This window comes from Anopheles maculipalpis, chromosome 3RL, assembly GCF_943734695.1.
Source record: "Anopheles maculipalpis chromosome 3RL, idAnoMacuDA_375_x, whole genome shotgun sequence".
NCBI lineage: Eukaryota > Metazoa > Arthropoda > Insecta > Diptera > Culicidae > Anopheles > Anopheles maculipalpis.
In genome coordinates this window covers 35,714,162-35,727,376 of record NC_064872.1, presented here as the reverse complement: position 1 = coordinate 35,727,376, position 13,215 = coordinate 35,714,162, and the positions used below count along the sequence as shown (strand labels likewise).

Genomic DNA, 13,215 nt, shown 5'->3' with positions numbered 1-13,215 from the left:
TAATCGAATTGTGGAAGTCATTTTTTTGTTGTTTATTTTAGGATTTTCTTCCGTTAGCTTTCGTGATGAAAGAAGTGTTTCATCAGCACCCGGAAACGGTTGCAGCAAGTTCTATCCGGTGGTTTTTTTTGCAACAAAAATGCAGCTGCACTGGTAGGACCTATCCAATCTGTCTCTCTCTCTCTCTCTTTATATAGCTATCACTGTCTTGCTTTCTGTCAGACGATAGACACATAATAACTTAGTCTTCCGACAATCATGGAAAGAAGAAGATAAAGGGTACGTGTCACCCTAGAGCCAGATAAATCAGAACGTCTCGATCTGCCCCCTTATAGTATGCAACTGCAACGACGGGTCGGGTGTGCAACTATGCAATTCCTTTTTCCGTGTTGCCTCCGATTTTCCGCGTCCGCAATGGCGAGCGAAAAGATCGTGGGAAAAGTTTTTCCTTTCAAAGGTTGTTCATTTTCTTTGTCGTCTGGTCGATGGTACTCTAGTCTGGTTCGCGAAAAAAACGCGAAAGCGAAACCGACAGAGCCCGAGACGGCACCCGGTCACAGACCCGTACAGTACAATCTGCTTGCGGTGTGGTGTGTCTAGAAAATGGTGCAGACACGTGGCGCGACATTGCACTTTTCCGACCTTCGGCAATGGAGCGAATGCACATGGAGAAAGATAAATGGTTCGGTTGGGTGTCTTTGGTGAGTGTGTATGTGTGAGTTATCTGGCTCGTGCAATTCACTTCCCGCGCTTACCATAAATCGGTCTCGGGGGGAGTATTTTTCGCTGTGGTGGCGCAGACATAAACACAGGGTTGAAAGGATTTTCTTTCTCAATTTTCCTTAGTGATTAAAAGCAACCGATAACGGATGCTGACGCGGTGTGGTTTTGAATTGAAAAAAAAAAAAACGAATATAAATTGAAGCTGAAGTCTGTTTGACACTTTATTACGGTAGAAGTGCAGTGTCGAGAAAAAACTAAAAGCTGGTACGTGATTTATGAATGTAAGTGTTATGCAAACTTGTTGCCTTTCCTTCACAATACGGACGTCACGTAAGACGCAATCGTAATAGGATTCTGTGAAACTACCTTCGCCTCGTAAAGAGGCTTAAAGGCATTAAAGTATGGAAAATTGCAAGCCAGCGAATGTGTGGTTGCAATTTGAGCGAATAATGGTAGCTTGAAATGGTACAGCAGCAGCAGCATACATCTTGAAGTTTTGCATTGCCACAAAGCACCAAAGTACTTGCTAGCTTAGAAAAGTGCACTTCATCGACACGCACATCAATCCTGATTTCGCTTTCACCGTCGTTTCGTTTTCACATCAAACAAAACTTCAAACACTTTCTCCCTCCAAAGGTACGAGTATTTGATGACAATGAAATTGTCGCAACTAACATCTTTTTTGTGGTGTTCAAACCGGGATGAACGACAAACACAAGATTCACAACCACCTTCGAAACAACCGATGTCGCTGTTGGTTGCTGATGTTGCATACTGCTGAAGACAGTAGCACAAAAACCACACACTCAGGAGCAAATTTTTGTGTGCACAGATGCACTTCATGAAAGAGGAGTTTTCGTGTCGAATCACAGGTCCCATCAAAGTTTCCTTAACAAAGTTGTCAGTGCTCGTTTTTTTTTTGTTGGAGGAGATTTTTTGCGACAGTAAAAGCATGGAGTTTGTGCACAGGTTAAATTGGTTGCAAACGGATTTTTGGAATCGGAATCTCGGTAGTTTGTGCGTGGTATGCAAACGAAACGAAGAAAAAATAATCCGTTGAGAGCAACTTCTTGCCTAAGCTTGTCGTCTCTGCTGAAGGAAGCTTCCTGTTTTTGGCATCGAGTCGAGATAAAGTTTCCCACGAATGTTTCCTTTTTCCAAAGGTAATCCAGTTCTGATGACAGTGTAGGAAAGAGTTGTAATCGGATGTTATCACAGCACGGATGATGCGATTATTTTGTTGCATATTTGTTAAAAGAAAAACATTTACAAAATGAAAATCTGAGTAGTTATTTTCTTCACCAGTAGACATTTGTAGTTTTGCATCTAATATTTTCTATAATATTTTCTTAGAATAGAGACACTATAAACTAATATTAACTATATGTTTTTAGTTTTCTTTTAAACAAAATAATAATTTATCAATGCTAAAAGACCTCTACTAGTCTTTGCACCAAGAAATATTGCTTACAAATCATCCTCACGCTTCATCTAATGGATTTTAAATGACGCTATTGATCGCGCTTTAACCTGTCCAATCAATCAACCACAGATTAAGCTCATCCTACACCGACAGTTGATCTCACCTGACGTAAACGGAACGGGGAAGTTGATGGGCTAATTTATTTCCAAGCCATTTTTAACACACAACACCATCTGGAGAGGGATACACGGTATCGATCGAAACTTTTTCTCTTTAAAATTAATGTTTAGCTTCGACAGTAAGGTTTATCCAATTTATTGAATACTGATAAATCAAACACTTTCTTTTCGTTTCGAAAACTTAACGTAAATAATAAAAAAAAACACACACGCACTCATACACTCACTAAATATAGAAAAACAAATCAATCAAACGCAACGAAAACTTTATCCGAACGCCTGTCAGGTTTAAAGTGTTCTGGATGGTAAAAAAGTTTGCATTTATTTTTGATTGCAGCGCACTTTGCCAGTCGTATAAATCAGCACCAACACTGTACGAAGAAGAGTCCACTACTAAGTCCCTGTACGGTTCCTTGCGCCTAAGTTGGCACAGTTCGAGGAAAACTTATCCGAGCCAGCGAAAGCAACTGGCGACCGGCAAACGGAAAAGCAAAGAAGTCTCACCGATAAACCAAACACAATTATCGATCTACTCGCTAATAATCTCGTCCCATTCGGCCACCCCACACTGTTCCTGGGGCGTAAAAAAGGCCAATGCTAGTATCGCTCGAGGGCTTTCGTTCAAAGAAAGCGCCAAGGATTAAGCACTTGAGGTAAAGCGTGGTAAAGCGGGTTTGTGATATTATTTTCCTACTAACCGAGAACGGGCGAAGAATTTTGCCTACCCACGTTTCTCCGCTAGTCTCTTCTACACCTTCCTTTAGAAACCATCGGGATGAATTCTCGTTTACTGGGCCGTGCGCATTTTCCAGCGGCAAAAGTGGATTAAAGTGAAAACGAAACCGGGTAGGTAAGATGGGAGAGAGAGAAAGAGAGCGAGAGGATAAAACGGAAACGGAAGCGATTTGGTATTGTGTCTGTGCATATTTTTCATCCCAAACCCTTCCCGGAGCTGCCGGTTGGGGTTGGCTTCGGTAGGCTTCGGTGCTTTCTCTACACCGCTGCAGTCGGTGAAGAAACGGATAGAACACGGCACGGGAAAGGTAGCCGGAAAAGTGGAAAAAGTTCAACAACCGGTCCAAGGCAGCTCGAGCGCACACTGTTGCTGCCGCGTAGCTGCTGCTGCACTTTATCCTCGAGTGGTTGCACTCGGATTAAGGTTGCATTTTTAATCCATTCGTATGGTGACGCGCGAGAAGGTTGAAGGGTTGTAAAACTCCGGAGCTGAGGTAGAGAGTCTTTTGGGTGGTGATATTTCTTTCGTGTGCTGTGTTGCCCCTTTCTAGCCACGCGCACCGTCACTGGGCGTCCCCGGTGCCAGGACTGTGACTGTTGATTTGCAACCGACGTGGGTGAAAGGGTTGCTTTTCCGCTGCACAATGGAATGGGTCGGAAATGAAAATTGGATCCGTGTTTTGTATCCATGTTACACGGGGTGACATGTGTGTTGGCAGTTGTTTGTGGCGGTGGAACACGATCCTTAGACCGGAATGGAGGAAGCTTTCCAGAGCTTTCGTAACCTCGCAGACTTAATAGATGTTTTTTGCAACTAGTTTTTCACATGAAATCATTTCATATATTAAAGTAACGTTCGTGTTTATTGTACACGATACGACTTTTACCAACTCTCCCATGGAATAGAGAATCTGGAATCTACTATCGGCGTTTTCCATGGGTGTGTGACGCTTCTAAAGCTCCGTTCACAATCGTGACAATGTTCGTCGCAAGCGGTTGGCAGGGTAAATCAAATATTTAATGTATCTGCATGAGCGGCACTGGTAGAACGAAGGTGGTGAAACTGTCAAGTCAGCCGACGGCTAAAGAACACATACTGACATACGCGCTGATACGCGCCACACGACGGCGGCGGCAGCAACGACGACGACGACACGCTAGAAGCCTAAAGCACCAGACAGCCTATTTTCGCTGATTTCACCTCTTTCGCCACCCATCGCCCAACCCTCAGCGCTAGTGCCGTGGAAGGATATATTGGATAGAGACTGGATGAGACCGTGGCTGGATCAGGCCGCGATTGCCTTATGTATGAGCACGTTCAGGTGGCTCGATGTACGACAGACGGATGTCCTCGTGACTTCGATATTAGCATTGGATTACGGCGTTGTACACCGTACGTCTAGCAATATCGAGTCAAATCAGTTCCGGTTGCTTCTCCAGCCCACGAGTAAGAAAAGTGGAGCAGAGTGAAAGAGATCGAATGTGTGGTTTTCTTTTTCATCCCGTTGCGACATGGTTTTTTTCACTATTTGGCTGAGCTCTTAGTTTGCCATCGGGGATATTGGATTCTATGGTTTGATAAGGCTATCACACGGTCGATGTAGTAGCACAGTATTCAACGTAAAAATGTTTTTTGTATTTTTAAAGCTTTGTTATAATTAAAAATAATATCCAAAAGTATGAGAAATTTAAAGTTTTGGGCAAATGCAATTTTACAGCTAAAATTTCTAAAGGATTTTTTTAAATCCTATTTTTGTCCATTCTTCTTCACTTTTGCATTCCACTGTACATCTGCGGATAAGGTTTATTCACCCCCGAAATCATAGTAATGTATGAATTTGTACAGGCATCGTTTCAATATTGAACCGTGTTTCATCGTTTCGGTATCGGCTGTCAGCTGTCACAGCCGGTTCGGAGTCATTTCCGATCGTCACAATTTGATGAGTCTGAGCTGATCTGATCAATTGAACCATTTTCCACTTTAGCCATTCCCCCACCATCCATAATCGTACGTAGAACGATTGCACCAACGATTTCCTTCATTATCCTGCCGATCGATCGAGAAACGATTTGAGCATCCTGGAAGGCAAATTATTAGCTTGCGAGGCATTAAACTGCCATTAGTTGTGTGTGTATATCGGAGCCAACGGTTGCGAGGGTGATCAGGCGGGCGTGGGTGGCGGTGATTAATCTTCCATGATTGCAAGATAAATCCGAGGTTCAGTTCAACGGAACCGTCTTTACTCCGGTGAACCATTACGATGCGGATGCCATACATCCTTGTTAGTTTTGAGCGCGCACGTGGGTTCGCTCCCGAGACGAGCACTTGATAGACAAGTTCCGTTGGTATAGTTGTGGCCCATGTACCGTACATTTGCTAGCTCCATCTGGGTTTTAAGGGCAGTGCAGCAACGTTCGTGGAACGATTGTTTTGAATTATTTAAGACAGTATTACCCACGGCTAACAAACCATCTCCCAGAACCGAATGTTTTGGGCCACAAAGCTTTTTGCCAGAAAGCGGGTTTTGGGCCCAGTTGGAAAACAACGAATCGCTAGTCGGTGGCGGAACAGAATACCGACGTCGTTGTACGGATAGTTTGCGTGATTAAATATTAAAATGCAAGGCAAAAAGACCAATGCAGGTGTTGGTTGTGTGAGCCACGGTGAAGTCCTTGCGAAACTTTCGAACTGTGTCGTATGCCGTTTTTCTTCATGCTTAATCAAGCACACGGATTCGATGCGAAACGGATCGAAGTTGCGGTTAGCTTGTTGGTGGTTAGTTGTGCTAAAAATTCAATTTACGGCATGTTGCATCTCACCGGTACAAGCAACCAGGGCTACTGGCAGGCCAGTCAATAAATACATCACATACGGATGTGATGCAGTACGGCATTGCGGCAGAATCGAGAAAGACTATGTTAATTGTCGGTACCAAGGGGTTGGAGTTCCAAGTGGAACGGAACATACGCTGCGCGGAAAAGCGCCAGTTGTATCTAATTATTTTTCGATCATGATCAAATCTAGAAACGCTTGTATCGGAATAGAAGAGAGACGTGTACTGGTACGTTCAATTGAATTACAGATCGAGGCGAGTAAGTAAACTTTTTAATCATAAAACAGAGCATCATCGGTGTCGGTCAAACTTAATTTGTATTAAACCTTTAATCGGTTTTGTGGCTTGTAGCACTTGTGGTTAAGGATTAAAATAAATTCTGTTTACAATTCAAAGAATTACCATTTCAATCAGCTGCCCGGGAAATTTGTTTGCCAACTCCCACAAAAACCGCAACACCAATTCGAGCTGTCACTTGAAATACGTCACAGAAAATCAGCATGTCACTTGAATAGCTAGAGACGGACGGGACAACAGCAAACAAAACTGTTGGTCAATATACAATCCTCTTCACCTTGTTTGTGTGATCTTAAAATAAATCATCAAACAAAGAAAACAAAAAACAGACGGCGAATGCAATCGCATATCTGAAGCATCGGTGAGATCAGAAGCGTGCACGAGTACTCGTCGGGATTCATTTTAATCGAATTTTGTGGTTATCAGGATGTGCTAGAAATATTTCTCGGGAAATGTGCAAGGATCGTTCAGATCTACGGGAAAAATACAGTATGCAACGAGGCATCCCAATCCATCGGTATGGTAACGAAACTGGTACACAAGAATCGAGACTCTTGCTGCCGTCGTGTATAGATAGGCTTACGGGGGTTTTACTATGAATTTCTTCGTAGGCCAAGTACTACTAGCAGGACCGGAATATTTCATCAGAATACTGGTAGCCGATGATAGCCACTTCCACTACCAAAACCCATCGACCGGAAGTTCTCAGCAGCAAGTGGCACATTCATTCGTGACCGTTGTTGTGGTGTGCCAGTTTATCCACGTGCAAACACGCAACGTGCCTGGACGGATACTGTGCCAAATGCGAGGCCACCGCTGGTAGATGACCTAATAACTCAATTTTCAATTTAACCAACCGATGATGATGGAACGGTATCCTGTGGTCATCGTCATCCTGTCGACTGCGTTCACTGTCCACCGGGCGAGGTTTACCGTCATTGCGTCTACTCCTGCCTTGATAGGTTATGAGAACTGATGTGCCTTTGTTCCCCGGTCACTACGTCCGCCTGCCGTAACGGGATCGTTCGATTTTGGCGTTTGGGCGTTTGTCGTGGGTACTGGGCTAACGCATCGAACGTTCGATTCCCGTTGCCGTGGTTTTGGCACTGGTTTTTGGCATTGATTGAGTGATGGTATGTGAGTGTATTGGATGAAAATGGGGTCGAGCAGAAAATGAACTGCAGAGGACGTTTGGATAATATGCCGAATGGTCACGGTCAGAATGTGTTGGATTAGGCCAAACATAGGTATAAGGAAATGAAATATTATACAATTAAATTTGACGATGCGAACGAAACATGGTTTTACATTTCAATATTGATTTGGCACATGGTACGATAATCTTTTTGCTTATTCAAATACAGCATAATGATAAAATCCATAAAAATATTATGTATGAGAGCTTTTACAAAACGTAAGCAGTTTGTGTTGGCGATCGCAAACAACTAGAATTATTCAATTCCAACACATTTTAAGCAATTTGTCGTGTAGTTTGTCACCTGATGGGAGAAACTTCTTCCTACATGTCGTGATGGAATTGTGTTTGTAATAGAAATGGCTAACAAACCTAGATCCGAGCTAGATGTAGCGGTGTTGTGGAAAAGTTTTAATTAAAAACAACACCAATTCTCCAATCCGCCTCATACTGTTGTAGAATTATTAATTGAAAGAGAAAAAAAACCCTAGGCCACCACCACCCGACCAGCAAAGAGACAAACGTCATCGCGGGAAACATGCGCGAGTTTATTGTTCCATCAGGATTACCTGAATAGTGGAAGCTGCGGGTTGAATAAAACTTTCACTATTGCTGTGAGTATTTGTACGTGTGCAATTGTGAACATCACGGTACAATCGTGCCGGGAATGGTCGACCGTGGCAAGTGTTAGAGGGTGTCGATTTAAGGTAGTTAGAAACAAAGTTACTGGAAGTTGTATGATTTTTTTTTTGTGTTTGTGTGTGCGAGTGTACGGGCAACTACTAGAATCTATTTTCTCCACCAGCTGATGGCATGTCGGTGGCTTTTTTCTTTACTCCATTTTTATTTATTCTACGATAGGTATGTTTGGTGGTTGGTGTGGTAAGAATTGTTTCGAGCTTTCACCACCCATATACGATAATTGCATTTTGTTGTAGCGGGGCGCTGCAAAGCAAATGGTGATCAAATTTAAAACTTTCTCGTCAACAGTTTAAAGCGATGGTCAAATTTTGTGTGTGAGTATGTTTAGTTTGTTGTGTCCTGTTTTATAGTTTCAAAATGAACCTGATGTCTGAGGTCACTGACATTAATGACCGTAGATTAAAAAAGAAATAACGATTTATCAATCTTTTATACGGCTTTTTTAAATTGCTCTTACTCGTTTTAATTCTACCTTGTTGGTTTTATTTTAAAAGAAATTATTGACGGCAATAATAGCCTGTTACGTTGTGTAAATAATTTTTTACTATACAAATGCTGCTATGTTATCATGCTCCTCATGTTTATCTACAACATTTTTGACGAAGGTCAATATCATATTTCTACAAAACAAGCGGCAGGTACGGCCTGACACTTTTTTTAGGATCATTCGATATGTATCTACTGAAAGGTTAGAAGAGGAATGCCAATCATGTTTCACCAATGACAGGCAAAAAAAGAATAAAATATTTCAATCGGAAGCTAATCGGTGAAACCTTTAGCTATGAACCCTAAAGGCAAACAATAACGCGGTCGTCTCAATTACATAAATCGTGACCTTTAAGATGTTGGTTTAGAAATGTCATACTCAGCGGAAATAATTTTGTAAGATTGATGGATATAGAAAGACTTAAATATCATAAATTGTGTAACAATTCGTGAAACAAATAAAATAAATAAAAAAAATTCTACCAAATGGAGACGCATGGTGGTTCATGACTAATGAAGATTTTTGACCAAAAATCGATTGAAACTCAAGTTGAACGTGATATAAGAATGAAACTCATGCAAGATATAAACATTTTATATACATTTCAATCATTAGTTCATCAAACAGGCACACGAAGAGAAGGTAAAAATTACGAATGAGATACTTCCACTTCTATCACAGAACACATTTTACATAATGTATACGATAGAAGGGTTCTTTCATCAAACATATCAAAACATGAAGGTACGAAGGGAAAGTTAGCTGTCGAATAAGAACGTATGCGATGGCCACTATTTATGCAGCAGACATGTATGTACAAAGTGAATGAGTAGATTCAGCTGAAACGTCGGGTCCGTCCGTCTGTGTCTGATGTTTGCGTTTTTCATTCCGTATGCAAACGAATGTACATAGACCGGCAAATTGTGAGCACACATGGAACACCGGAAGGGCAAACCGATGAGAAGGAAGTTAAAAGTGACAAGACATACACAGGCACCGGTAACCGGGGTGTTGTCTGGGTGCATAATTTTATGTATTTTGTATTAAGTTTTAAACTATCAAATTGTCTTCATTGAGGACTAATGAGTTTAAAGCATTATCTCAATACATTTTGTTATACAATTTTTCCGACAAAAATATAAAAAACACGTTAGTGATAGTGCAGATCGTCTTAAAACATAGATCATTATTCCATACGCTGCTTATTGCATATGCGTCACACGTGAAGCCGACCCGTTTCACGACGCACACTAACGCTATTGCTAGTGGTGGTGTTTGCATTTGTTGTTAGTGCGGAGCCTGATCGGTGTAACAGATTGTACAGATATCTGGTCTGTGGCAAGAAGAAATGAAGCTGTTCCGCAACAATTTCATCAACAGATTGGTGGGTACAGTATGTCCATCCGTTAAGATGCCAACAGCTTCAGTCTTTCGTACGATAACTAAAACTACCTTAGCTTTTCTTTTCCCTTTTTTCAAGACAGCTTACTATTCGCCTGCATTGCACGAGGTACGAGTACCCCGGAGGGCAGATTATGTTGACATTTTCACCCATTCCCAAATTCCACTTCACCGACAACGTCTTGCGGAGTGACATCGGTACTCGGAAAAGCGTAACGCCGTGTAGTCTGGTCTGGTGTTTCATCTTTGGGGCGTATATGTTTACAATCTACGTGATTCTCCTTCTCCAGCGAGTGGAGTTTTACTACTACGGATACACACCTTTCTGCTTATTACGAACATTGTGTGTTGGGGAGTATGGTTTTTCATCAACTCAACAGTATCATCACCGTGAATGTTTGTGTACAAGCAGGCAAAACCGTACGTAAGCGTCAAAGTCGTCGGCTTTACCAGACGTATTTGTTTGTGTTTGTTTTTAATTTTTTTACTTTGTTGTTTTACCCCAACGACGCGACACTGGGGACACACTTTCCATCCCAGTGCTGGACAGTGATAGAAAAGTAGTAGTAGTAGAAATAGTAGTAGGCTTTCCGGCTTACTACGGTTCGGTCTGTATGGCGTGCGAACGTCGTGGCGTAGCGTTGACGAAGGATGTAAATGAGCGTTTCTGATTAGCCCCGAGTACATAAACAGGCAAAAAACATAATGCTTTTCAGCTTTTGTTGTTGCACGAGCCCGCGCTGAAAGCTGGCTTCCCATATCCTTTTGTTTGCACTCCATAAGGACAGAAGGATATGGCTTTTGTTGCACAGTGTTTGTGTGTTGCCGGCGATTTTCTGTTGTGCAAGTAATTTGGAACACAAAATATTATGTCTTCTCAATTTCTCGCTCGTTCACCAGACGAGTCGAATTGAGTGGCGGTGCTCGGTGCTCAGAGCGCGGTGTAATGTGACTTGTACCGTGCGCCATAATTTTAATGGATGTCAACGGGAATGCAAAAGACGCGGTGATTTGCGGCGGGATAATGGCAATCGGTATGAATGTTCCAATTAATTTTAATTAATCCTCAATTTCTTAACTGCTGTGTTTGTGCTGGAAGTGTCCAATTAATTGCATCCAGTGAACCGAATCGGATTCGCACTGCCATAAATTGATGCTACTGGAACAGATAATTCACTAATCCGTTTAAATGCTCCGAATCCGAATGTTTCAAACAAGACAACTAATTGGGGAAACACAAAAATTCAAGAACTTTTTCGCAAATCAATCACCCAACACTCTTGCGTGACAAAGTGGTTCCAAACGCTTAAAGTGTCTTTTTTACTCTTCGAGAGCTTTCAAAAGACACAGAACTCATTCGCCCGTACTAAAGGACCTTGTTAGCAGTAGGAGCAGAAAAATGTGCTTCCGTTTTAAACGATTTCTTGCATCTTTTTTTAGTCAAAAGCTCTTTGATGCAACTTATGCACTTTTTCTGCACAACTTCATTCACCTTGTCACCGTAAACTGAGACGAAATTGTGACCGTCAAGAAAAAAAAAAGAAAGAAAACATTCCATCCCAGTTTGTCCTCCTACCTGGGTAGCAAATTGGAAATTATTCGTTCCGCTTCCTCGGGCGATGGGGGCGAGTACGATTCGTCTGTCGGTACCGGAAGCGAATGTTGCTGTTGCGGTTGCTGGTGATGTGATGGTTGGTGTAGCTGTAGCACTTGTGGATGCGTTGGTGCTGTGGCCTCGTCTGTCGGTTGAAAATCAGGTACAAATTTGGCCCTGTAATGGGAGAAAGACGTGGAAACAGCGATCGGTAAGAATCGGTGAGCCATGCAAAGAAGGGTTTGGATCCGTTAGCTGATTTATGGGACCCGTCGGCATGGGTGAGTCGAGCGAATTCTCGGTGCGGATGCGAATGAATTCTAACCGTATGTACCACAACTGCACAGTCGGAAGCATTGGTGATTTGTGATGCACCGATGGGAGCTATTGAGCATAGGAAAGCAGAAAATTTGTCTTTTCCATTTTTACATTGCGGTAAGATGAGCAAATCGATCAAGTGGTCCTATAAATCTGATCGCTCAAGTACGTACGTCACGTACATTTGTTGCCTTGTTAAAGAAAAATACGATTTTTAGTTATAGTTCTTTTTCACCATAATATCTTCAAAACTCCTTCCATCATGTATACAATATTAAGGTTTGCATTTCACAATCACGTAAAATGGGGCGCGTATTGCAGTAAAGCATCACCACTTCCCAGGTGGATAAAATGGAAATGCCATAAACAATCCATTTCCACCATTTGTTAGAAACATTCTTGGTATACACAAATCTACCAAATGCAGGACGAATTCTTCACACATGTATGTATGTGTATATGTGTGCATGAAGCTAAATATTTGAACCCTCCCGAGGCGACGAGCTGACAGTTTATGTGACAATTTATTAAGCCTCCGGAGCGTTTATGGCTCACTTTATTTTTACCCTGCGTTGCTCGGAACCAGGTTGATCGTAAAAAAAAAAGTTTACCTCGTTTTGTGTAGGCGACTGGGGTGCGTGGGTGGTTGGTCTTGCAAGACAAAAAAGCACAAAAAGCTGTCGCAAATGCAAGTGTCAATTCTAACGTTCACTGATCTTGTTTGGCGCGCGCGGATGAGAAGTCCACATGTTATTGTGCTTCTGGGTGCTTTGGAGTTGTTTTGTGTATGTGTGTGTGTGTGTGTGTTTTTGTCACTCAGATGTGACTCAGACTCAGAGTGAGTACTTTAACAAAGAAAAAAAAAACTGAATAAAAACAAGTCTCTTTAACTGCTCCGAAGCAGTTTGGAATTGAACAAGATATCAACCGAAACGCTCACCACCAGTTCTAAAATACGCCCCACGGATTCGGAAAAATGGTAAAAGAAAGTTTTGTGAAAAGCACATAAAACACGAAAATGGTGTCGGACAGCTTACGTTTTTTTCTTTCTTCTTGCTGATTCTCCGAAGCTTGTCCTTAAGCAAAGCAAGGCCTTCAGGCTAAAATAAAACCTTGTTGTTTGAGAAGAACAGCTCGAGAGAAAGGGGTTTTGGGCACGGTTTTACGACCCGTGATGCTTCTTTGCCTGTAGAACTCGCTCAAGTTAAAGGCTTCTTCAGGCGGGCAAAGTTGTTCATTGTTCTCGTGTTCGCCAATTTTACGATGCAACAAGCACAAGACAAGCGGGCTAGAGCGAACGCGTTTCATCTTTTTTTTTTTTTTTGCT

The 13,215-nt window shown here is 42.1% G+C and overlaps 2 protein-coding genes across 4 annotated transcripts in view; one reads left to right on the top strand and one right to left on the bottom strand.

Annotated features, from left to right (window-relative positions):
- LOC126565618 (profilin) overlaps positions 1–13,215 on the top strand; it is a 460,520-nt gene that overhangs the window by 82,005 nt on the left and 365,300 nt on the right. The gene's annotated exons all lie outside the window — the stretch shown is intronic.
- The window catches only part of LOC126563865 (serine/arginine repetitive matrix protein 2), a 97,176-nt gene that overhangs the window by 48,410 nt on the left and 35,551 nt on the right, over positions 1–13,215 (bottom strand). Inside the window, exon 3 of the mRNA XM_050220645.1 lies at positions 11,553–11,747. Coding sequence (XP_050076602.1) covers positions 11,553–11,747 — 195 coding nt within the window. The remainder of the gene's footprint in view (positions 1–11,552; positions 11,748–13,215) is intronic.